This window comes from Triturus cristatus, chromosome 3_1 (genome assembly GCF_964204655.1).
Source record: "Triturus cristatus chromosome 3_1, aTriCri1.1, whole genome shotgun sequence".
In the NCBI taxonomy this organism is placed as follows: Eukaryota; Metazoa; Chordata; class Amphibia; order Caudata; family Salamandridae; genus Triturus; species Triturus cristatus.
In genome coordinates this window covers 552507684-552534695 of record NC_140583.1, presented here as the reverse complement: position 1 = coordinate 552534695, position 27012 = coordinate 552507684, and the positions used below count along the sequence as shown (strand labels likewise).

The window sequence follows — 27012 nt, the reverse complement described above, 5'->3', positions numbered from 1 at the left end:
CTCCCCCATTACCGATTCGGTATTTACCGAATCGGTAATGGCAACTGCCTTCCCATTCATTCCTATGGGCCTCCAGGCCCATAGGAATGAATGGGAAGCCACTTGCCATTACCGAATCAGTAAATACCGATTCTAAAATACCGACATGTACCGAATCGGTAATTATTTACCTACATTACATTTACCGATTCATAAATACCGAATCGGTAAAATTCGGTATTTAAGAATCGGTAAATGTAATTTACCTACATATGGCCCCAAATGCTTTACTGAGGTTAAGCTTACGTGAATTATATTCAGCCAGTGCCTAGGCCTTCTTTGAGCATACACCTAGACTGATTCTTACAGAAGCACTTGTAGCAACATTTTTTTTTTTTTAATGTGGAGAAATGAAAACCCCAAAAATTACATACTGTACAGGAAAATAAAGCGATTTTACTTTACTGAAAGCTGTAACATTGGTCATGCAGAATGTAATGCCCTGCTCTGTTCCTCTGTTGCTCATGTGATCTGCAATGCATTAACACGTGAATTACCAAATGCTGGAACCTCCAGAAGCATTAGAGTGAGGAATATTGTCAGGACGGTGCAGCTCTGCCTGTGCTTGGTTTGCTTCTTTCAATCTTAACTAGAACGGAAGCGATTGCTGGAGTATGTTGTAAAGAAGATGCAGGAGTCCATCTGTTCATGTAGGTTACTTCTTTAATGATAGCTTGGTTCCAGTACAGAAGATCAGGATGGTAGAAGAGGTTAGATAGTACAAAGATAGCCCCACCAGGAGCAAGCGTCTTTCAGCTCAGCCTGAGTACACCAACTGACAATCTCCCCTAGAGAGGCACCCAGGCATTCCATGATGTCATGCAACATTCCAACAGAGCAGTACAGTGAAGAATAGCTTACAAGTAATTTACCACACATCCTCTTTCCTTAGGGAACAAAAGAAGTAAAAGTAAGATACCCCCATAAACCTTTGGCAAGAAGGTGCAGCAATGAGGTGCACCTATCCTCAGGTGTAATGCATGAGGTATCACGAATATGACTGGCATGAACAGAAATGTGTTAAAGATCACAAACAACATTACTACATGCCCCATCCCCCTCCCTTAGGGAAAACAATGCATGGCACAGATGAAAAACACAATGCAACAAGAAGGGCGGACACCCACCCAACCTCCCCAAAAGCGGGTACACCCAGGGTAAACACCCTGTTAACCAGGTGGATGTAAATACAGACCCTTGGGAGAAAACAACATCCCCAATAAAAGATACAACAAGGATTAGAATCACTCTAGTTAGCCCAAAGAGAGCAACCACAACCGGAAAGACACTAGAGAGAAAACATGTTGGAAAGACACAAAAAATTCCCCTGATTAGGCTAGAAGGCATGCTGACGCTTAAGATCCACTAAGAGAGATCTAAACACAAAAACTGCACATTCAAAGTCCTCCAAACATGAAACCCTTGGCCACGAGTTCCATGGAGGGGGACTTTGACCGGAACACAGTGTCAACTCGAAAAGAAGACCCATTGATAGCGCTGGAAATTAATCAAGCACGCCAAAAATACAGGGTACAAACCCTTGAAAATAAAACCACCTCCCCTAGATAGGGTACACCATAGGGTAGACTCACCCAAGAAAACTACAAACTAAAATAGAGGCATTGCCTACCCCCACAACCTCCCCAAAGAAATGGGTACACTCTATGTACCGAGACTAGGAAATTAAAGGCATTAACTACCCCCACAACCTCCCCAAAAAACGACCTCCCCTAGATAGGGTACACCATAGGGTAGACGCACCCAAGAAAAATACAAACTAAAATAGGGGCGTTGGCTGGGTACACTAAGAGTTAAACACTACAAATCAAATACTTCAGAACAAACGATATCCCCTAGTTAGAGTACGCCACAGGGCAGTCACCCTGGGAACAGACAAGAGGCATTGACTACCTACAAACGCATCCTCAGCCACCTCCCCTAACTAGTTTACACCTAGAAGGGTACACCACAGGGAACAAATCATGGAAAATAGCTCATAGGCATTGACTACCCAGAAACAACGCCACCTCCCCTACATAGTGTAGGATACACCACAGGGTACTAATCTTGGAAAATAGCTCATAGGCATTGACTACCCAGAAACAACGCCACCTCCCCTAAGTAGTGTAGGGTACACCACAGGGTAAGCCCCCTGGGAACTGACAGTGACAACCAAAAAGCATAACCACCCTTAACTAGTTTAAAACAAGAAGGTCCCCTAAATAGGATACACAGAAGAAAAACCACAACACTGGTAAACTCACAGTCTGCTAGAGCCACTGTCATACACAGAGCACCCCAAACAAAATGAAAATAAAAACAATGCAGAACATGCATGATGAAAACATTATCACACAGCCCTTGTTGAGCACCGGTGAGCGGTTTCTCACCCAAGATCCCCACATGCCGACTACATACAAAACAAGACATGCTCTGTGTCCCGGTAGAAAAGCTGCAAGTCCACGTATAGTACGATCAGTTGTCCGCATAGCCACCACAGCTCCCTCACCCTTGACCCTTCTAGAATATGCAACGCCCCGCAGGCTTTAAGAGCACACTGAAGACCAGCCCAAACTTGCGACAGGAATCAATCTCACCTTCAGTCTCTTGGTGCCCATCAAACAATGCCCCTACTCATGCCACATCATTGGTCCGCTCGACAGCGACAGCGATGTTAACTGTCAAATTTCGAAGACGGAAGCAAGACAGTGTAGAAGCTAGTAAAACGAACGTGGTTGGCAGAAGGTAACAAACAGCATGCAGTGCCAATTTCAAGATGGCGGCACGCTGCATCACGTTGAGCCGAGTGGCTCACAGCGCGCTACAGCAGGCAGGCGTCACAAAGCAGTGAAGGAGAAGGGAGAAAGACATCACCATGAACGATGAGGATCCGCGCGACGCTGGAGAAACGGTGAGGAGCGCGAGCACCAACTTTGAATTTAAACGATGCGCTGCCAATGCGGTCGACCTTAAAAAATAATGAATCCTGGAAAACAAAGTTCCGACTTCACCAGGAGATGCACAGCGTCCCACAAGGTGCCGCCACTCGCACAGCGAGTCACCCTGCCAATTCCTCCCTGGTTGCCGAAAGCCGCTCGATGCAATGACTGTCCCAAACAAAGCACCGCCCCAAATTACACACACACGAAGAGTGCCAGTCGCTGTTGATCGGCTCCGCAAAGTTCAAAATACAAGTTTCACTCCAGACACTGGGACACTCTCACTGTAGAGGCGCAGAGGGGCTTGTTGCTAGAGACTAGGAAGTCATCCAGGTGACAGCAGACAGATGGGTGACAGCAGACTAAACACCCAGGCTGCAGGCTGTCCAGGTGGAACAGGACACTGGTGGGGCTGGCCAGGGCGTTACCTCCGACTTTCAATTGACGTTTTGAAAGTCCTTAAAGTCCTTAAAGTCTTTAGTTGCTAGTCCTTTGGTTCCTTGATTGACTCTTTCCCTTTGTTGCACACGTAGGTTCAAAATCGTCGCCAAAATGTTGTAAAGAAGATACAGGAGTCCATCTGTTCATGTAGGTTACTTCTTTAATGATAGCTTGGTTCCAGTACAGAAGATCAGGATGGTAGAAGAGGTTAGATAGTAGAAAGATAGCCCACCAGGAGCAAGCTCCTTTCAGCTCAGCCTGAGTACACCAACTGACAATCTCCCCTAGAGAGGCACCCAGGCATTCCATGATGTCATGCAACATTCCAATAGAGCAGTACAGTGAAGAATAGCTTACAAGTAATTTACCACAGAGTATCTATTTTTCAACTACCCAAACGTCCATCTTAGTAACAACCACAGTCTGAAAATAACTAGATCAAAATCTTTGGTAACAGAAACATCTAATACTTTGTGTAACTTTTAACCTGATGCTCGTGATCAAACCACACGCTCGCATACCTTGTAGTGTGGTTGGTTCTGTGGTAGCCAAAATGAATTCAGCGTTATTGCCTGCACCATTATGCATTAACTGTTTTTCAATGACCCTCGCCGCAGTCAGGCCCACATTGCCCTGGATTAGGTATCGCGGCTGCCTTGCTAGAAAGCTGCTCTCTCTGAGGTTTGTTTGTTGGCTTGGCAGTGCTATTGGCACTGCTAGAATCTAACAAGGAAGAGTTGAACTCTGACAGAACCTGATATGCTCTGATCGAGAGCTCTCTAACTTTGTCATTTGGTGAAAATTCTGTGAATAAAATTCCCAGACCATTGCTGTGTTTTGCATCCTGCAAAACGGTACATCTGGGATGAAAGTCTAGCAAAGTTCTAAGACCAGCAATTTCACCTTACCTAAGAAGCCACAGTCTCCATTGCTTTTGTTCCCCCTATATCATCTCCTACTACATTTTATAGGTTCAAAAACATCTTCGCCAACAGCTTTTGCAAGCCTTAAGCAATGATTAGGAAGCCACTTCTTTCATTGCTTCCATTCTTTGCTGGCTGACGAGGATGAGCTCTCTAGCCTGTGCGACTTGCGAACCAGCAGGGGTTATGAGCAACAAGAATCAAACAAAAATCTAGACACAGCGGGTGTCTTTCCAACTCCGAGCTTCTTCTTGATCTCCAAGTTTTTTCATTACGTTCTCTGACTCAGCTATTCCAAATTTGTATGCATCATCGTAGTGGTTAGACTAAGAGGTCAGATGATCAAGTCCATCTAGTACTTAACAAAGGTTTCATATGACAGCATCAAGGAAGCACAGTTAAGAAATCACAGAGGCATGGTCATAGAACTGCAGCAAAAGTAAGAAAAAAATAAAAATACATTGGAAAGGCAATTTCTTTAAGAAGGTATTTATTCTTCCATTTGTATAGTTCTTGGTCACGATTTGTCTTTCATTTTCTGGTATTTCAAGTCTGCCACAAGTTTTTCTCCCTCTATAGGTTGAAAATCTAGAACTTTATTAAGGCTTTCTGGTATCCTGAGTTTTATGTTAGAGGCTGCCACACATATTTAATCTAGTAATCATATGCTGGGTCGTTTAGTTGTGGTTTGTGTGATGTTTTTCTTTGTTGTTAGAAATGAGGGTCTCTAGTTGGCAGTGGTACGCACCCTATCCAAGTAGGGACCCTTACCTCTAGCCAGGGTAAGGGAGTTACACACCCAAGATAACCCCTGGTCATCCCTTGCTAATCCCCTAGGTAGCTTGGAACGAGCAGTCAGGCCTATCTCGGTGGCAATGTGTAAAGCATTTGTACATAAAACACCCAGTAACAGAGAAAATACTACAAATGGACACCATACCAGTGTAGAAAAATAACCAATCTTTATCTAAACCAAACAAGACCAAAATGACAAAAATCCAACATACATAAGCACTTTTTAAAGGTTTAAGCAATTCAATCCATAGGTGCATTGATTTTAGCACTGAGTACCTTTTCAAGATGAAAAACAGCAGCAAACGTGGGAAGCATCAGGAAACAGATGTTTCGATTCTTGAGTCCCAAGGGAATGGAGGCATCAGTTCTGCCATACACAGAAAAGGTACTGCATCGATTCCTTACAGTGAGGAGAAGCAATATATCGAATTCCGGAAGCGGCTTCTTACTGCAGTGAAAAGCGCAGGAAATTTGAGGCACAGGTGCAATTCAAGGAAAATCTGGATGAGATGGTGTGAAACAGGCACTGCGTCAATTCTTCCAGCCGTGAACAGGTGATGTGTTGATTCCTTCAGCCGCACAGCAGGACCTGCATTGGAGTTGGAGCAGGGGTCTCAAACTCGGGCAGCGGCGATACTTCCAGCTGCGAACAGGCGAGGCGCTGCATCGATTTCTGGGCAGCAATGCAAGCTTGCGGGGGTAAAAAGAAGCTGAAGGGTGATGTGTAGATTTGTAGCTCTTTAAGCAGCAAAATCACCTCTAAGGGTCCAGAACTGGAGTTGCCATCACTTGGCAGGTCAGAACTACCAGCAGAGAAGTTCAGGGGAGCTGCAGATGAAGTCTTTGGTGTTCCTGAGGCTTAAAACAGGAGGCAAGCAACACAAGTCGCTGGAGAACCTTGATGTGCAGGATAAGAAAGTAGAGTTCAGTCTTTCCTCTGCCCAAGACAGAAGCAGCAACCAGAAGGCCAGCACAACACAGCAACAGCAGAGTGACAGTTCTCCTCTTACAGCTTCTCCAGATTTCCTTCTTGCCAGAATCTCCTCTTGATCTTGAAGTGTTCTAAAAATGTGGGGTTACAGGTCCAATACTTATATCCCATTTCACCTTTAAAGTAGGCATATTTCAAAGGATAGACTTTGTGTTGCACAGATCCTGCCTTGCCCTGTCCTGGCTCCAGGCACACCACAGGGGTGTGGAGACATCATTATGAAAGGACAGGCACAACCCTTTTCAGGTGTCAGTGACAACTCCTCCCACCACTCTAGCTCAGGAAGGCCAATCAGCCTGGTGATGGGCAATCAGGATACGCAGGGCACACCTCAGCTCCCTTTGTGTGACTGTCTACAGTGAAGGCACAACAACACAACTGTCAGTCTAAACCAGACGTGGATTCCACAGGCAGGCAGAGACACAGGATCAACGGTGGCTGCCATTATCAAAGGGTGGTGGGGCATGTGGGGTGTGGGAGGGCTCAAATGGGGGTTTAGACAGAGGGTTAGAAATACCATTTTTTTTTTACAAATGTACCTTTAACTGCCAACCACCTCCAGCATTGAGTTGCATTGCCTCTCCTCTTCCTGCTTGGTCCCAGCAGCCCCTCGAACAGACTCCCATCAAATCCCCATGCTGCAGAGCAGCGCAGGGATTGGCCTGATTGGACTGGAAAGACTATCTGCTCAGTCCAGGGAATCTGTGGCATTTCTCCAGCTGCTCAAGGCAGCTGAACTGGAGAAAACATAAGTACACGTGTGTTTTGGTTGGCCCGAGACGGGCGGCCAAACATACATGAGTACTTAGGGACTGGAGTATACGTAGCAATCCTTCTACCCCTACCATGCCTTGCCGCTCCTCCTCCCTACAGCGCTGGCTCAAAATCAAAAATAAATCAATGCAAGAAAACTGTTTTATTTTTCATTTACTGGAGCTGAGACAGGCAGGGGGACGACGCTCCTCTGCCATTACGTAGGAGCCGCCACTGCACAGCATGGTAAAGCAAGAGAAGGCCCACTTTCTAAAAGTAAAACCAAAGGGGATGATGGACAGAGTGTTGAACAATGCAAGCACTCACCCCCAGTCAACTGATCTGGGTTTAATCCATCATCATTCTTTAGTTCACTCCGCCACCCCAGTTCGGACATGGCCATATGCAAATCAGTCTGACCCTGTGCCTCAAGGGAACAGTCCAGCCCGAACTGCCAAGCCATGTCTTCCCTGGACAAAAAGTCTAAAAGTCTAAAAGTGGCATTTTCAAACACACAAATTGAATTCTGAGTTCAGGGAAACCAAAGAACAAATCTTTATCACTTCCCAATCGAAAGTTACACTTGTAGGATGTTACAAGACAGCTCCAATGATAACCTATGGGAAAGATATTCCTTGCAATAGTGAAAAAGGAAATTAGCAGTATTTCACAATAGCCTTTTTCTGGCTCCTTGCTTTGATGGATCACCACAAAACTTTGCACTTTCCATACAGAGCAAGAATCACTGGGGCACTTTAATCCGTAAAACGTAATGAAGATTCTTCAACTGGCACCAAAGATATTGACAAGTAAAACAAGCATTTGCAATGCAATAGGTCTCGCATTTACGTGAGTTTAAGCTATTGGCATTGTAAATGACAATGTCTTTTATTTATGTTTTAAAAACGAAAACAGGAATAAAAGGCATTGCCATTTGCAATGTCAATAGCTCAAACTCGCGTAAATGCAAGACCTATTGCATTGCAAATGCTTGTTTTTCTAGTGCCAAAGTGCTGCCTGTGCCCCGCACTACCCTGTAAGCTCTACACAAGCACTATGCAGAGGACCCCCTGCCTGTAATAGTAGGCGAGCTGAGGGCCAGTTGAAGAAAGGTAGGCCAGTGACTGCTGGGAGGGGGGAGGGGGTACGTGCCGTAAATGCAGTGGTGCACCGGCATTATTAGTACTACAGAGCACTGATGTCACTGGCGCAATAGAGGCCAGGATTGAGCGGTGCAGGTGTCTCGATTTTGATCATTTGAATGGACCAAGCGGCGCATCTAGACGGGAAAACAGACATGCTAGAAGAGACAAGAGTCGGGGTGGTCAATATACTCCATACCGTGACTCCTGCCAGCGCATCATGGGCTCTAGTGCAAGCAAGGAAACGGGTCTCCTGGCCGCTGGTTAAACTGTGAAATAGCAAGAATCGGCGTTCAGGGGCTCCCTCTGGACCCCAGTGTCACGGCTCCTGACGCACCAATCATGCCCTGAGCACTTAGATGTGAACCCCTTCATTCAGCCCCAGAGGAGGTCTGGCCGGTGTGAACGGTATGATCGGACTCTTCCTCACAAGGACAGGTAAGAGGCGACCTGAGACCCCAGACATATAGCAAGCACGTCGTGCTTTGTCAGATGTCCGGTAACTATGTGGCAAATGTGGATTTTCAGCTCACCTTGCCATTATTAACGGCAATTTTGTTTTAATGCGAAACAAAAATAAAGCAAGGTGACATTTTGCAAAGGATTTAATTAGAGATAACTCAAAGTATCCCGGTGAGCGGTCCAAGGTACATCTGGGTAATGCCAGGCCGAAGCAACAAGGGTACAGAGGAGTGTTATATGCAGGAGAAAATAAATATGAAATGATAAAATGCTGGATCAGTTTCCATAACCCCGACCAGAAACCGGCCAATTTCAAAATTGGAATACCTACATGTTTATGATTAGGAACTCCGAGGTGACTTGCAATTGCCATCGCTGATAAGGAAGGGGTACTTTATTCCTATACATGTTCACCCCATAACCACTCCCACAAACTACTTAACTCCTTAGTACTGTGCTCTTTCCTACAAAGAAATAGAATGTTTGTAAACATGAAGAATAAAAAGGTGAGACCTATTAAAAGAAAGAACAATGGCGCCCTCTGCTGTATTTTAGAAGTATTGCTGCATTCTTAAAACAAGCATTGGCGCGCGAAAGCACTTAATGAGCCATGACGGCTCGTAGATAAGAAAGGCAGTTGGCGGCTGTAGCCAAAGCTATGGAGAAGGGAGGGGGGAGTGGCAGCTGAGGAGCCATTAGATGCCAGCTGTGCACGTGCATGTGATCGTGCACTCAAGCTTTAGGCCAGCCAAAAGACTGTGGGTAGCACTTTGAAAATCCCACTTACAAAATATCTCGCTCAGAGCAGCGCAAGCGCTAGCTCAGACGAGACCTAAAAAATGCTTTTCCTCCGTAAACTATGTCTATATATACATATATTCACTGAAAAAAACATAGGTTTTTAGGTGCGTTATACTTAGTTTGACATTTCACTCGTACAAAACCATAGAAATTCCCCCGTTATAGTTAGTTCAGCTAACTATAACTCGCGAGCCCGCAATGCACTGCTGATGACGTCACATATTACATCACTCATGACATGGTCAGTGACATCACTCATGACATCTCAAATGACATCACTGACAACATCACTGATGACATCATCCAGTGAATGTGTGTTTTTCTGAAAATCAAATATGTTTGTAGCTACATGCGTGTCTATCTAGGTTATTAGTTGGTTTTTTGAGTATCAGTAAGTTTCTGTAGCAGTAAGTGTGGTGGTGTGTGTATAACTGTATATATGCAATTTAATGGATGTTTGATACTTTGTTTGCATGTGTGACTATGTGACTGAGTAACTCTATGGATGAGTGTCACTGTGTAACAGGATGTATAGGTGTATAAGTACATATGATGAGTGAGTACATGTATGAGTGACTGTATAGGACTGTTGGTGAATGAGTGGATATGTGTGTAGATTGTACATTGAAAACTATTTGTGAGCAGTGTCAGTACAATATGAGGGAAGTCAAGGAGGTTTAGTAACTTCTTGTAAGGAAGGTTGGGGTATAAAGGATTTTTTTGCACTATCATCAAGAAATTGTGTGACAGGAGACCAAAGCTGCAATCGTTTCGTGGCAAGCGAAATTGGATGCACAAGAGTCGTGTCTAATCTATGATTATGGCAGAGAGCGTACCACCAGGCTAGATATGATAATTTAGAGGTGTCTTTCCAATTCTTTGTTATCTCCTGAAAAGCAACTAATAATAGTAGATCAATGATTTGCGTGTGTGAATATCTTTACTGCCACTCAGAGGACAGGCTACCTAGGATAATATTAATAAAGGAAAAGGGGACTGTAGTGTTGAATATGGTGTTAATTTGAGACCAAACCTGTTCCCAAAATTTTAATACATATGGGCATGTGTATAACATATGTTTTAAGTCAGCAGTGTCATGAGAGCAAGTCCAGCATATACTGGGAGTAGCAGCATGTATCTTGTGCAGATGTACGGGTGTGAAATGTAATCTGTTATAAATGAAGAAAATTGTTTGTGTAGTGCTTGCCGCTCTGGATGATTTCCTTATTTTTAGCCATATTTTATTCCACAAAGAGACAGGCCAGTCAATACCCAAGTCAGCCTCCCAGGAGAGTTCTATTTTAGATGTATCCCTATTCATAGAGGCTTGTTCTAAACCAGAATCAATGATAGAGGCTCTAGGACGTACCAGTAGAAGACTGTTCCAATTGCTATCAGTTGGGGAAGTTGAAGAGGATGTACGTGGAAATTGAGCACAGGTCTCAAGTAGCACGTGTTGCACGATTGAAAATTTATGCTGGAAAGAAGTAGGTAGGTGATAGAGGTCCCGTATCTGTGAAAATTGAAGAAGTGTGCCCAAATTAAGCCTTTGTTTCTCCATACTTTCCAATATATAGGTTTGTTTTTAATAAGTATAGATGTATTATGCCAAATTGTGGACTGAAGAAAAGTGTCAAAGTCATGTGGGACCAGAAGAAGAATAGCTTCTAATAATTTACATGAGTGTTTGATTACTGGTGTATAATTTATTTGCGGTTTGCGACAAAAAGAAAGATACTCTTAAAATGAATAAGGTGATATAAATGAAGCTTCAAGGTCAAGCAATAATGGATAGTTAGATGATTGATCAAAAATCCAATCTGATAAATGTTTTAGTTGAAACGCTTTATGATAGTTGGAAAAATGGGGAAAGTTAACACCTCCTTCTGATTTTGGTCGTGTTAGTTTTTGTAATGCCATTCTTGGTTTTTTGCCATTCCATAAATATGATATTAGTAGTATAGAATTGATCTTGTGAAACAATTTAGCTGATAAGGATACAGGTATATTGGAAATGGTGTAAAGCATTATAGGGGTGAGTATCATCTTAATGGTATCTAAACGTCCCCACCAAGAGAGATGAAGCGGATGCCATCTTGCAATAAGAGTTATTTAATTTATCTATACATTTATCTAAGTTTAGAGAGATGGCTGTCGGTTAGGAAGGAGAAAACCATAGTCCAATTTATTTTATGTGTTTAGATTTCCATGCAAATTTTGAGATCTGAAAATCTTCTTTAAACTTATACTTGGTTAAAGGCATAACCTCACATTTGTCAATATTTAGTTTGTATCTAGATACTAAACCATAAGCTTCAACCTTCTATAAAAATGCAGGAAATGAAGACTGTGGTTGAGAAAGGAGAATTAATATGTCATCTGCATATGCTGCTAACTTGATGTGCTGGGACTCGTATATAAAACCCGTAATAGATTGCTTTTGACGAATTCTAGACAAAAAAGGTTCTAATACTAAGTTAAAAAGGAAAGGGGACAAAGGGCAGCCTTGACGAACTCCTCTTTTAAGAGTGAAAAAGGAAGATACAAGACCGTTAGTGGAGATGGCCGCCTAGATTCTGAATAAAGTAAAGCTATCAGGGAAATGATTTCTCGGCCAAAACCAAACCGTTTGAGGGCATCAAAGATAAAAGGCCACAAGACTCTGTCGAAGGCTTTTTCCGCATCGAGGGCAATTGCAGCAAGTGGTTCTGAGTGATGAGACATTCTGGATAGAATGTCAAAGAATAACCTCATGTTATCTGTAATATTACGACCTTTAACAAATTCCCAGGAATTTATACAGAAAACCTAAAACGGTTAAAATGGAATTACGACATCAGCCCTAATATCATGGAAGCTTGTTTGGTATTTATAACAGGAAGTACCACCGCAGCGGTTTTTTCCACTGGTGCGTGGTCATCCTTCTGCTCCCAATTGACAAGTTGTTTTCCTTCTAGCCAACATGCTCACAAGGCTCACTTCAGCCGCCAGTTCCAAATCTCCAGTCAAACAAGGGCATTGAAGAAATCTAGAGACAAAGCTCTGCGGATTCTTAAGACATCCCCAGGAAACAATGAGTTCTTGAATGGGTATAAAGCAATCCAAAAATTACTCAGGGATGCAATACAATCTGATAAACGACGCCATCTATCCCAATTTTGGTGCAAACTTCTATGGGAGAGCAAAAGCTGTAACTCTAAAAGATTCTGGGCCCTAATCAACCGCCAAAACTTTAGCTCCTCTAGATCCGGGTCAGCAAACATCGCAGAAGCGGCCTGGTCTGCCTATTTGACTGACCATTTTAGGGCCTCAGAGGTCTCTGTGTCTACAGTTTTATCTGTTCCTAAACAACTGACACTCAACCCACAATTGATCAGGAGTAGCTTTATGGTCCGCTCATATCTACGAAGTGAAGATCTACAAGTCACTCAAGAAATGGTCACCAAAGTACTATTAAAACCAAGATCTGATGGCGCTCCGGGTCCAAACGGCCTACCACAGTCCCTGTTTAAAACAAACATTGATTTATGGTCGAGATATTTAACCAATCTTTTCAAATGTGCACTGACAAGTTCAACCATACCGAATTCATGGCGAGGGGCAATAATCCATCCAATCTATAAGTCCGGCTCTCATGCTTCTCCAAATAATTACAGACTAATAGCTTTGTTAGATATTGAAGCCAAGTTTTTTGCAGGAACACTATTGGGGGAACTGATATATTGGGTAGAGCAGAACAATCTGATTCCATTGAACCAAACTGGCTTCACCGCTACCTCTGGCACTATGACCAACTTACTGTCATTGTCTATTATTGTCAACAAAGCATTAGTCACATCCAGCATGGTTTTTTGTTGTTTTATAGATTTTAAAGCTGCATTTGATCAGGTACCAAGGGCCGCTCTATGGGAGAAGCTAAAAATATGGGGGATCCCAGACAAACTTCTGGATGCGATCATCCAACTCCATTCGGGCACGTGGGTACAAGTGAAGTTGGGGACCGGCACACATCTCTCTCGGAAAATTATGACAATTAGAGGAGTCAAACAGGGATGTGTGCTGGCCCCCCTTCTTTTCAATCTGTTCATAGCAGATTTGCCATCCTCCCTCGAAGAAATGAACAGTCACTCGCCCAAGATGGGAGGTGTACCGATAAGCAATCTTTTATATGCCGACGATTTGGTCCTTTTCAGTTTGACACGGGTAGGGCTGCAGAGGCTATTAAACAGATTGGAAATCTACACAACCATGAATGGGTTGGAGGTCAATCAAAAGAAAACCCAAGTGGTCACTTTTGGTAGAAAACTTCACCGTGGGGGTGGTTGGCTGTTCAACAACTCTAGCCTCAGAATAGGAAACACTTATAAATATCTTGGGGTCACCTTTGACTCCAGGGGTAACTTTAATCAACAGCGTAAGGCCATCTCAGTAAAAGCCATGAACCTACAGGTAAATTTTTGCAAGCTCTCAAGAAATTTGTCTGGCCCAAGCCTGTCCCCATTACTGGAAGTTATGAGAGCAAAAATAGGGCCTACATTGACTTATGGTGCTGAGATTTGTAGGGGGAAACTAAACTCCTTTTTTAACCAACATGTGACGAAACTCTACAAAAAAATCCTCCATTTGCCCAAATCAACTTCTGCTGCACAGATCAGATTAGAATTCGGTCTATTAAACTATGAAATTTCAGCCACTGGATTGTATCTAAACCTGTGCCACAAATTGAGACAGGCAAAACCAGGCTCATTGGAGTCCTTAATTTGGTTGGATATTTCCCAGACAAATCCACGCGGCTCTTACAGCCGCCTTTTTAAGGATTCGATCCAAGAAATGTCTGCAGGTGCATTATGGGACCTCAACCCTAGTAAATCAGCATTTAAAACTAGCATTAAGAACTGCACTCGAATGAGGTCCCTGATCATCGATAAAGCCCAATTTGCCAAACGCAGACATGCTTGGGCAACAATATCTTCGTATGGTCAGTTGTCCCCCGCATCTTACTTATCTTGCACTTACTCCTTGCACCTAAAAATCAGCTTTATGGCTGCCAGACTGGGCGATTGGCAATTTCTAAAAGATCTGCCCGTCTGGCGCCATCTGTCAGAGGACATAATCTGCAGGGAGTGAGGCATGTCTCCCGAAACCATGGAGCATATAGTTTGTCTTTGTCCATCTTTTATGTCACAACGTAGACGTAAATTGAAAACTGAGTGGAACAGGCTGGGAATCCGAACGTGCAGACAAGCAATTATTGCCGCATTAATGCCAGAAAAACAGGTTTAAATATTGCTTTTACAATTCTTTTACGATATGCTTACCGCTCTCTTAAGCAGTAACGGGTTGGTTTGTTTTTATGCTTTTTTAAGAGCTATTTCATTTTATTGTGTAATTTCTCAAATGCTGCTAACACTATTTTTATCTGACTGTTGCTTTGCACAATTGGCTGTCATTTTATGGTCTATTGGACCGTATTTACGGTCTTTGTCAAACATTTGAATTTGAATGCACTTTAAACGTTATGCTTGTCATTGCATTTTGCACACTAAGTCTTTATTCCATTGATATATCGGTGAAGTTTTTTATTGTAATTTGAAGTTTCTATCAACTACTGCTTTTATGCTAAGGTTCTGTTTTTAAAATGTATTGCTGTGTAACTTTGAGGTGTTCTTTTAAGGATATTTTTATATCTAAATAAAGTATACTTACTACTTACTAATGAGATGGGCCTATAATTTTTGCAATAGCTGGAATCTTTACCATCTTTCGGTATAAGGCCGATTAGAGCCTCCAAAAATGAACCTGATGAGTTACAAGAGGAAGTGAAAGAGAATATGAGAGTGTATAAATATGGAATAAACAGCTGGGAAAAGTGTAAGACAAATTCAACTGTAAATCCGTCTGGACCCGGGGCTTCGTCTTTTTTAAGGGTCTTCAGTGCGTTTAGGAGTTCAATTGTGTAATGTCAGCTTCCAAGATATCTAGATTGGAAGGGGGTATATCACGCTTTAGGATGTTGGAAAAGTATTGAAGTATAGTTGTATCTGGGTGCGTTTTTTCTGGCGTATAAAGAGATTCATAAAAATGAACGAATTCTTGAAGGATTTCGGGATCTTTATGTTTTGGTGTTTGATTGTCATCAATAATGGAGTCAATGTGAAGTCTATTTTGCTTGATCTTGAGATAATTGGCTAATAATTTACCTGATTTGTTTTGGCCACTTTCAGTCGAAGTTTTATTAAATGCTATCGATGTATTTATGAGATCTTCTAGACTGGTCTTCGAGTTGGAGGTTTAAAAGGCGTGTTCTAGTGTTTTGATTTTGGTAAGAAGTGCATTGTGAATCGTTCAAAAGGATTTACTTTTATTCGATGTATATCAAAAAATGAAATCTCAAGCGGTAGCTTTAAAGGCATCCCAAATTGTTCTGAAAGGGAGATCATCAGGTAGGTTGGTTTGAAAAAAATTCATGAACGAAGGAACTAAAGTATGTATTAAAATTGGGGTTAAAAAAGTAAAGAGTTATTGAAGCGCCATCTCTTAGGTGAGTTAGGTTGGTGTAGGATGTCTAGTTGACGCACGACAGGATCATGGTCAGAGATGAGTATGGGCCCTATATCGGCTGAGAGCAGAGATTGAGAAATGTTGTGTGTGACAAAAATATGATCTATTCTGGATTGTGTCTGATGTGGGGAAAAAAAAGAGTATTCCCTCGAGGACGGGTTGCAGAGTCTCCAGGCATCTAGCAAATTTCTCTGTTTTATAGTGCGCAAAAAAGCTTTGTGTGGTTTGTTTGGGATGAAGGGAGCCTTAGAGTGCCGATCAAGGAAGGGATCTATCACTTGGTTACAATCACCTGCAAAAATAAAATTGTCTGTGGGGTATTGTAATAGTAATTGGGAAATGGGAGACCAAAATGAGATATCACTACTGGTAGGAGCATATATGTTAAATAAGGATATGGGAGTTTTCCCTATCAAGAAGTTCGTAAACAACCATCTGCCTTCGTTGTCTGATTCCTGTGAGATGAGTTTAGCGTTTAATGTTTTATGACATCGCCTGGTGAAAAGAATACCTCCCCAACCCAATTTTTCTTAAGTTTTAGTGATTCGCTTTCTATGAGATGTGAATTAGAGCTATGTTGGCATTCATCTCAGATAAGTGGGACAGAACTCGTTGTCTTTTAATGGGTGAATTTAAGCCTCTGACATTCCAAGTTACAACTGTTAAAAAACATTTATGAAGTAAATAGAATGAAAACTCATGTGAACCAGTAATTACAAATTGTTTGTCAAATATAAAACATGTAATAAATATGAAGTAAAACATAAAGATCAATCGATGGATATATGAAAGATGACGAATATATGAGAGATGAAAGAAATAAGAAGAAAAGAGATCCCGTAAAAGGGATAGAGGAGAATAGGACTTAGGAAAGCAAGTAAGAAAATAGGGAAAAAGAGTAAGGGAGAAGTATAGAAAAACAGGTGATATGGGAAGAAGTATAGAGAACACAAAAGACATACTTACAAAAACTCCGAGACATATGTGAAGTGGGGGGAGATGAGGCCACATGGGACAATAAAGAGTCCAAACTCCAAGCCGGAAGGTGGGAAGGGAGACAAACCCAACGAGCGGAAGACATGGGGTAAGTACATCAAGCAAACAAAACCTGCAAGGGAAAAGGGAGATTACTAAGCATGCTGAACAAATGAGTGAAGAAATAGTATCTGCAATCAAAAATACAATTGAAAAAAGTTTTAACAAGAAAATATAAGAGTGAAAAACTCAAGCCAGACTAAATCGAGAACAGTCATTTGTTGTGCAATGTGTCCATAAACTCCGGGTAGCAGGATTTGAGGAAGCTTTTAGGCTTTATGGGATCTTCGTATGTAGTAGTCTTATTGTTGATGGTCATCTTAAATAGGCAGGGATGAAAAAGACCATATCGTGCACCTATGGAATGAAGATGTGGTCTCATTGCTAGAAAGTCACGACGTCTGTCAGCGGTGGGTTTGGAATAGTCCTGAGAGAAGAACAGAGGATTTCCTGACCAGGTAATACAGGTACTTGCTCTGGCTGCAGATAGCACTTTAAGTAAGTCAGTGTATTCCAGGAAATACAAGATGAATCCTCTTGGTTTCCACCCTATAGAGGAGATCGCTAAAGAAATAGAGCCTAAATGGTGGACTCACTGTATGTTGATAAGAGTATCCTGTGATAAGTAGAGGACATTTGGAAGAAAGGATTTGAAGAAGCTAATAGGGTCTGACCCTTCAGAACACTCCGTAAATACGAAGATTGTTACAACGATTCCTGTTTTCAAGATTTTCAACTTGTTTTTGGAGCGTTGATACTTGAGAGTGAAGAGCCTCCATCTTGACGTGAGACGAGGAGAGAGTTTCAATGCTATGTTCCGCTGTTGTCACTCTGTTCTCCAAACTTGACCAATTATCAGTTAATATTTGTAATTTTGAGTTAGTCTCCTCCATAAAGGGGTGAAGAGCTCTGATTTCCTCCAGTAGTAGATCCATAGAGACTGAAGAGGGTTGTTTGGGAGGAGAAGGGGGATCTTTCTTCAAGCGTGCTTGGCGTTTTATTGGTGTTCGAGGCAGCTGTGATGGTGGATGATGCGACACCCTTAGGTGAAACATTCATTGAGTTATCCATCTCAAAGCAGTTTATACTGAGAGGAGCAGAGAATGAGATTTAGCTTAATTGAATTGAGCCCAGTACCTAGATAAGCAGAATCAAATGCAGCAACCACCGGATGAAGAAAAAGCAGTTGTTGAGAAGTACCTTCGGTAAATGTTAAAAACTCCACAGGAATGTCAAGAATAGGGGTGCGAATGAATCACAAATAAAGGTAAGTAGTAACGAGCCTCCCTATTCAGCTATGAAAGAGGTACAACATTATGATTTGTAAAATAAAGTTGAGGAAATGCCACAGTCATTGTGGAGTGAATTTCATCCTGCTGGTAGGTGAAACAGTGTGCATTTATTCCCCTCACAAGAAAAATGAAGCAAATGCAGAGACGAGGTAAAATGGGATCAGGAGAGATTGGTGACCCAAGACTGTTCAAACTTGCAGGCAAGAAATTGAGGAAAACATGAAGTCCTTGAATTTAATATGAAGTACAGGCGCATAAGAAAATAATGATGTAGAGAAAGCCTTGGGCTCAATTTGAGGAAGCAAAGTCCGTACGCTGAGGAGTGAACTTAATGGGAGCTAGTGAGGTGTATTTTCACTGTCAAGGAGCCAGGATTGAGGTGACTTTGGGCACACGTGTAGACAGCACTAAAAAGCACTAATCCTCCAAGGAGAAATAAAATTAGCTGAAACTGCTGAAGCGCATATTTAAAATGAAGGAATTTCGTGACAGGAATCCGATGAAGCTCAATTCAAAATGGTGGCCGCTTCAAAAACGGAACCGCTCTAGTGCGCAAATGAAGAGAAAAGCAGCTTACGTTGCATTTCGGTGAATTCCAAGCAACCCACAGTGAGCAGCGACATTTGGGCGCTCACATTCTGGAAAACTTACAAGCGGCAGGTAACTCATCAGGTTCGCCATCGTCTTCACCGTCCCGGGAGAGTCAGGGACTGGCGGCCATTTACCTCGGGCGCTAGCCACGCCCCCTGCACAACGTTTTTTTTATCCTGTGTTTGTGGATGAGAAACGTGGTTAACGCACTTTCTAGTAATCATGGTTAACCACACCACAACCTTCCCCTCACTAGGGATTAGGTCATTTTTTCTGGATTGTGCATTTGTGGCCTGAATAGAATGAGGTAAAACACATCTGTGCTTAGATGCTGACAGAATTTCTGCTACACTTACAACCAATAAGACGTGTTTTGGGCAGTGTGGGCAACTGAGTGGAGAGATTCACAAGTTGTTACAGACCAGCTGATCACTAGCACCATCGAAGTTCTATATCTGACAAGATACCTCATTGTCTTGATCAGACTGAAGTATGCAGCATTTCCAGCTCTTCGCTGGCTTCCCCCTCTGAAATGCATTGTATATTTTGCACCTCGTTTTTTCGTTGCCTCCTTCCTAAATGCAACATCAAGTCTTATCTTTTTACTGCTTTAGTTTTGAATTCATGATCTTGAATTTCTCTTTTGCTCATATTTGCATACTTGGATGTTTTCATTTTTAAATTCATAACTGATTTACAATGAGTTTGTATCGCATTTGTTCAGACATATAATGAGAGTTCCATTACAAATGCTGCCTCAGCAAGTCTCAATGGCGCTGCTATTAATCTGGTGAGATTATGATCTTGCAACAAGTGATAAACCTGTGCTGGTCTGGAAATCCCATATTCTAATCTGCGAGACCATGATAATGAAGAGCCAGGAAGGCGGCAAAGCCTACCACTGCTTCTTTGCCACAATGTTTGTCCTCTGCACATTTGGCACAATGTCATTATATATGCATGCATAGGCTATGTTTATAATAAGCAGTGTCATCATTTAGGCCACTTTCGGCATCAGAAAATGTCATCGCATGTGTAAGGGTCAGGTCTCCATTGCCTATGCATGGTCAACAAAGGTTCAGGTTTTATGATTATACACAATTATTGTGAAGTTCGAAAGTACACAGCTACACATTTATATTATTTCCGGGTTACTGCACAAGTCTTACAAGGGAGTGAAAGTAAGCTCTCACCATCAGAGACAAAAATGTAGAAAACTAAATGCGATCAAGTCCAAGCATAATACATATTCAGATATAAAGCAGAATGCGGAAGTACTATTTATCATTATAAAGTTGTAAATGGTTTTCTGGCTCCTTCAGGAAATACGATACGTCTAGAAATTTGTCATTGTAGGTGGGCCAATCAGCTTCTTCGTTCTAGCCCCTGGCTATCTGGATTGTGGTGTATGCTCTGCAGCCTTTCAGTGTTATTTTCAATAAACCAGCAGCATTTGTCTTCATATGAAATGCAATAATAGTTGTATTTATTTTAACTTTTTTACACAGCCTTATATTTTTTTCTGTTATACAATCTAAATCTGCTGACCCTTCACAAGCTGAAATTCAGCTCATTTCCACCATAGAAATTGTCAAGAAGTTATCCAGCTCGGGTTACAGTAACTCTCCTTCCGGCAAACTGATCACTTGCATATTTGCTGAGGGAATAGGGGAGGGGTTTTAACCATTTTTAAAAAGTAGTTTTTCACAAAGGAAAAATAATGTGCATTTGGACGTAGGCTCTGTTTTTCCTGTGTGTAAATCTATACTGTATAGATTCAAGTAAAGTGGGAATACGACCCCAAAGGGATGGTACCTGCCAGCCCCACTAGAAGCAAGGAAAGCTGCTCCTGGTGCAGCATTCCAGGATTATGTCCAGGAATGTTTTGATTGGAAAAACGTAAATCAGTGCGCTCATGTGGAGATGTAAATCGTTGGCAACACTTTTATGTTTATTTGTGTATCAGGTTCAGTGTCAACATCATGCTCAATACTGCTCCTCAGCAAGATAAGGCCCAGTCACAAGTCTATTTGCCATATTTAGCATGTCTGCAATAAAAGTTCTCAAAATGCCAGCTAGATAGGGCTGGTCGTAGTTTCTCAACAAGGACAGTGAGTCTCATTGTGATGTGAGATAACACACTATGGGCTATATGTACAAGCCCCTATCGCTACGGGAACGTCACATTTTGTGACGTTCCCGCAGCGATAGGGGCCGTGCCTTATGTACAAGGCAGCGTTAAGCCACTTGACGTGGTTTACCGCTGCCTTGTACATACGGCACCCTTTCCCGCTATGGTTAGCGTGAAAGGGGCATGCAGTGGGTGTTGTGGTGGGTGTTCCACCGCAACACCCTTTGTATTCTACGCTGCCCCCTATGTACAAGGGTGGTGTACATACGAGGCAGCGCCAAAATTAAGACCAGGAAAACCCTGGTGTTAAGTTGGCAAAATGAGGAGAAATGCATTATTTATCCTCTTTTTTTTGCTTTTTTCATGTGTGCTGCCTTGTGCAGCACACATGGAAAAAGCAAAATGCCATTGTTTGTTTATGTGGAGGAAGGTGACCCTTCCTGCACATACACAGACCTTTAAAAAAATGCAATTCTGTCCCTTTCATGTGTGCTGTATAAAGCAGCACACATGAAAGTGACAGAATTGGATTTTAGGATTGTTTATATGCAGGAAGGGACACCTTCCTACACATAAACAATGCTCCCCTGCACGCAGACACTCTTGCACTCTGGGGCCAGGGTGCCTGTGTTAACATTAAGTCATTAAACTTAGCGCCATCACAGGGGGAAACGCAAGGCTGCACCAAATTCTTGTAAATATGGTGCAGCTTTGCATTTCATAAGTGACGGAGCGTGTTGTTAAGTCAAGGAGGCTAACAACACACGTCGCCACTTCATTGTACATATCCCCCTGTGTCATGGCGGTGCTCAGGGTTCCGCAGCCCTTGCTCAGGATGGTAGGACTGGCGCAGGTTAATTATCATGCACAATCCGCATTGCTCTGTTTTGTATAGCACCATGTGTGAATCACGACCAGAATGCATGTATCTACATCACCTTAGTTTGTACAGTCCCATCGGCAACCACGTTTCTCTGGTACAAAGGGCACCATAATCAGCTCAGGAAGCAATTTTTCTCGCTATGAAAATCCAAGTTTAAGTGCAATTGTGAGTGATTTTGTGTAACAAGGACCTTCTTTCCCCCCCACCAATCCTAACTCTCCTCCTCCTGAGTCACGGTACCAAAGGCTGCAGTGATGGTGCGGCATATGGAACCGCAGTGGCTATCTACCCATGATGCCTTGTGCTGAGTACACTACTGCACAGATAAGTGGATGCCACGCCCAAAGGAGTCACCTTGATGCCCCTCCCAAACAAGTCACCCACGAATGAAACCTTCTATGCACACATGCTTGTACATGCGGTGAAACAGAGGTACATTCACAAGGAAATGGTGCAGCACGGCGCTGCAACAAATTTTGCTCTCTTGTGCTGCATCACTTCAAAAACACAGTTATTCACAAGAGCACCCCTTTGTTTTCCCTTGCGCTGGGCCTAAAAATAGCTGCCTAGCACCAACAAAGATACCCTTGCACCATGGTATGGGTGTCTGCCTTGAAGGAATGATTGTTTTTGTGCAGGAAGGGACAACTTCCTGCACATAAACAATCATTAAAGGCAATTTGCTCTTTCCATGTGTGCTGCAGAAGAGCAAAAGCGACCTCATTGTGCCAATCTAATGCCTGCTTTTGCATGTGTTAGTACACATCCTTGTAAATCTTGGGCAGCATCAAAAAACAATGGGTATTGCATGGAATGCCCACAGTATCACCCATTGCACGCCCCTTTCACACAGATAACTGTTACTCACTGCTCATTTGTTAAATTCAAAGTAGATTAAAGGTGCTTCAAGGCTAACAGCAGGCATTTTGATTCGCTTTCAGCTTTGCACCACCATTACATATGTTCTGTGCCAAGTCTGAACATTTTTGCCTATAGTGATGTTTATGAGTTGGAGATATATACCATATTACACTTATGGAAATGAATTAGCAAGTGAATGTGAAACTCTTTGTGAAACAAAACTACGGCCAAGTGCATGCTAAGTACATTGCCAATCATACTGCCTGATGGTTAATTGTAACAGTCCATGAATGACTTTGAGATTGTGTCACCAGCTATCTCTATATGGTAACCTGTGAGTATATGAAACTAAATCATTCTGTTTTCCTTTATTTCTTACAGCACCGCGGAGATAGATGACGAGCCCCCGCTTGCAGAACGCATGGATTACAACACCGACAGCTGCTCAGACCAGGAGGTCGACTTTGCAGATCGCGATCATGAAATAAAGACAGCAGCGGAAGGCTTGGGCAGAGACCAGGCCGCCACCTCCGAGCTTCTCGAAGGCCTGTACGTTTCCAGTGGGACATCTCTGCCCTCGCCCTCGCCCGTTGGATGTACACCGGAATAGAGACCACTCTTCTGGACGCAGCGTCTTTACCCCGCAACCTCTCAACGCTTCGCCACCGCCTCGATCAGCTTTTGCATCTAAAGATCACTTTTTCCCCAGTATAAGTCTGATATGCTCCAAGAAGGCTCTGTGACTCAAGCCCTAGGTTTTCAAAAGAATGCTTGCTTTCCCACCACTTAGTAAAATTACATGAGGAGGATGGGTTCGTGTGTTTTTAATGTTTAGTAGCCTGATGTGAGGGTTGGTTTTGTGATTTATTTAGCAAATCCTCACGAAACAAACACAAGTGTCATTTAATACATCATAAATATGATTATAAAAAATTGGGATCATCTAGGCCAGACAGAAAAGAATGTAAAAATGTAGTTGCGAGAAACCCATTTATCTGCAGACAGGAACTGCAGTGAAAACTGACAGCAAAGCTGCACATGTATTTCTAAGCACTTACCAGTGTTATTTGTTCCCTGTGAAGAGTTTTGTGGGTAAGGATCTGCTGATAACATATGTCTCACTTTTGTTACAGGTGGCAGCACTTCTACAGTCCTTCACTGCTCTACCCTCTTTTTATATGAGAACAAATTAAACTGATCAATTAAAAGTCTCCCTTTCAATAATTATGATTACGAGAAGGTGGGGTATTATAAATTGGCATAAGTGTACATTTAACTTATTTTTGGGAACTGGAGATTTTGCTAACACAATGGCTAAATGATTTCTCCTAGTACTAAGGATCCTTTCTCCTCCTTGTGCATTTGATTTTCTAAATGTAACTTCATGTATGTGTATATTAGTTACTAATTAAACCTAGGAAGTTTGTTAATACATGCAAATATTAGTGGAATAAAATGTGCATTGCTCAGCATGACTGTGACACGTGTTTTTGTTTTACAATGATTACAATGTAAAGTGTTTTTTAAAACACAGCAGCCCTTGCAGGGTCTACAGACCAACCAAGGCCCAGTGGGTTGCTCTTGTTTACAACTTCACTCATTGAAATCTGTATTCAATCTATATACAAACAGATCATAAAAGCACAAATTCATCAATCGGATCACAGTAAAACAAGTTAGATAAAAAAACAGAAAACATTATAAAAAACCTTATTAAATACCTTGCTAAAACCAAGATCATCTGTACATTTTGATCCCTTAATATTAAAATTCATAATAACAAACCTCCGGGCCCTTCTGTTCCTTCAACAGGCCCACAAAAAGGATGCTACTGAATAACAAACATAGGGGTTCGAAAGAGCTTTTAGAAAGTGCAGTGCCACTCTGCATTGCATGACATTTTTTCGCCTTAAAATTGGGAAGAGGAACCTTTTTGTTTCAATAAGGTAAAACTTGCAAAACAGAACCAAATGTATATCATACTGAGGTGAACAATTATCACAGCGGCAAGGACCTAGATCTACATGCTTGTACCTCTTTTCTGGGAACCCCAACATCAAAGGGATTAGATTCAGGTGGAAATGCAACAGAATAAATCTGTGTGACGGACTACTGTAATGGAGGAAAGGTAACAATAGCCTTCCTACGATCTTGACGGAATTTGTTCATAGACTGCGAGCGCCTGAGAATGCCTGTTCTTTTCCCTACAGTCAAGATTAACCTTCTGTAAGTAAAGGTCGATTAATTTCCGTTTGGAGACCTTACGACAAGATGTGGGGTTCCTGAAGAGTTCTCCTTGCCCCATTGCATTTAATTCCAACTCAACGTATCTGAACCAACCGATCCTGCTATGGCACTCGAGCTCCAGGGAATCCCCAATTATGCGTTGGGTAAAGTTGACAGTGGCCCTTCGAAATGTAAGATATGATTAGATGTTGAAGGTGGTAGCAAAATCCTTGACTTAAAAAAGGTGTCTTCCACTATCTGCAGTTGATCAATTTGGGCCATTCCCCAAACTCCGGCCCCATAGATTGCCGCCGCCTTGGTTTTAGCTTGGTAGATGCTTTTGATTGTGTCCAAGGGGCTGGCACTTAATTTCTTAGCAAAACCCTTTATGGCTTGAATGCCTCTTTCCATATCCAGGGCTCTTGCAACCACCAGTTTATTCCAGGAGTGCTTGTTATCAAACAAGATCCCCAGGCATGGAAAGGAGTCCACTACTTCGATTTTTTTAATGAGGCTAGATGGAAATACTGTGCTTTTGCACCTCTAGAAGCTCCCGCTATAATGATGAACAATTTAGATTCATTCACTCTGAGATCTAAAGAAGCGATAAATGAGGTATACGCAGATATAAGGCTTTGGAGAGCTACCCCAGTCCTGGCAATTAGAACCACATCTTCAGCGTACGGCAATATTGGGAGAGAGATGTTATCAAATTTTGGCACATCTAGGGAGAGACCAGACAGGGCCGCCTCCACCCCGTTGGTATAGATGGAAAAAAGAAACGAGGTGAGGACACAGCCCTGTTTGACTCCCTTCTCAATCTTGAATGACTGCATGCATTCCCCATTTCTGCCATACTGCACAGAGGCAGTGGTGTTGGCATACAGCTGATGGATAAAACGGATAATCAGGGGATCAATCCCCATGCCCTCCATCATCAGCCACAATTTAGAGTCGGACACACAATCGAAAGCCGCTGACAAGTCCATGAAGGCCACATATAACCTCCCACCTTTGGCCTTTATGTACTTCCCGATGCAAAGCGAGAGGTTGAGACATTGATCCACAGCCCCCTTACCTTTCTGGAAGCCATATTGCGTCTGCATTAAAATATTGCGATCTTGGGCCCACGCCTCCAACCTGGCTAACAACAGCCAGCCCATATGTTTGGCGGTTGTGTCCAGGAGGGAGATGGGCCTGTAGTTCTTGGGACAGCCTTTGTCTCCCTTTTTAAATATTTGAACGATTACACTGTGGTTCCAGAATGATGGGTGGCCCTCCACCGCTATGCTATTAAAAACATTTGTTAATTGCGGGACCCATAGGTCGAAGTTGGCCTAAAAAAGGTAAATTGGAACCCCGTCTAACCCCGTCTCCGTTTAACGCAGGCTTCCAATCCTTTTCTCACTTCATATGGTGAGAAGATCAGGGTTCGTTTAATGGGGTGGAGTTGATCTAGTTGAGGAAGCTCTTGGGGGAGATTGTAATACGAAGATACTTTCAAAGTGCCCTATCCATGCATCTTCCTCTACACGGCTATCCAAAGACGGGTCATTTGAATCTTTAAAATATGGGGCATTTATGACCTTGCAAAACTCCCTGCTATTACGCGAGCTTGCAGCTTGTACCAAATCATCCCAGGCCTTCTCCCTTAATTCCTTCGTATACTTCTTGCCTGTTTTTAATCTTTGTAAAGTGCTCTTATCAATGCTGGCACTATGGGTGGCATTTTTAAAGCACTGTCAAGAGTTCTCTTGGCTAGTGAGCATTGTGGTCAAACCACTGACCAGGTGGTGTACCATTTACTGGTTTATATCGAGTAAGTGTGGCTTTTATTTTTAATAAAAGGGTTTTAAAGCAGGAGACTAAAAGGGAGGGAGAAACATCCTCGGCCAGGCAGAGTAGAATGTCCCCCTCACCTGAGTTAATATGGCAGAAGCCAAATTCTTTTTCTCCACCTGTGTCGACTTTAGTTGGTAACCATTGTTTCTAGATAAAGAAATATTATTCATTAACAGATGGTGTCTCTTCACTTTTTGGGGGATACTTAAATGAATAAGTAATATTGCATGGTCGCCGTGGTAGGTAAATGCATTACTGAAGTGATCAATTCTATCCTGTATTACAGAAGAAGCTCAGATAAAAT

General features: G+C 42.4%; 1 protein-coding gene across 1 annotated transcript in view; it reads left to right on the top strand.

Moving 5' to 3' along the window:
* AGBL1 (AGBL carboxypeptidase 1) overlaps positions 1 to 24112 on the top strand; it is a 3971795-nt gene extending 3947683 nt beyond the window's left edge. The window contains exon 23 of the mRNA XM_085644473.1: positions 23022 to 24112. Within this exon, the coding sequence (XP_085500599.1) occupies positions 23022 to 23250 (229 nt within the window). The 3' untranslated portion in view covers positions 23251 to 24112. The remainder of the gene's footprint in view (positions 1 to 23021) is intronic.
* Positions 24113 to 27012: the final 2900 nt, after the last annotated feature.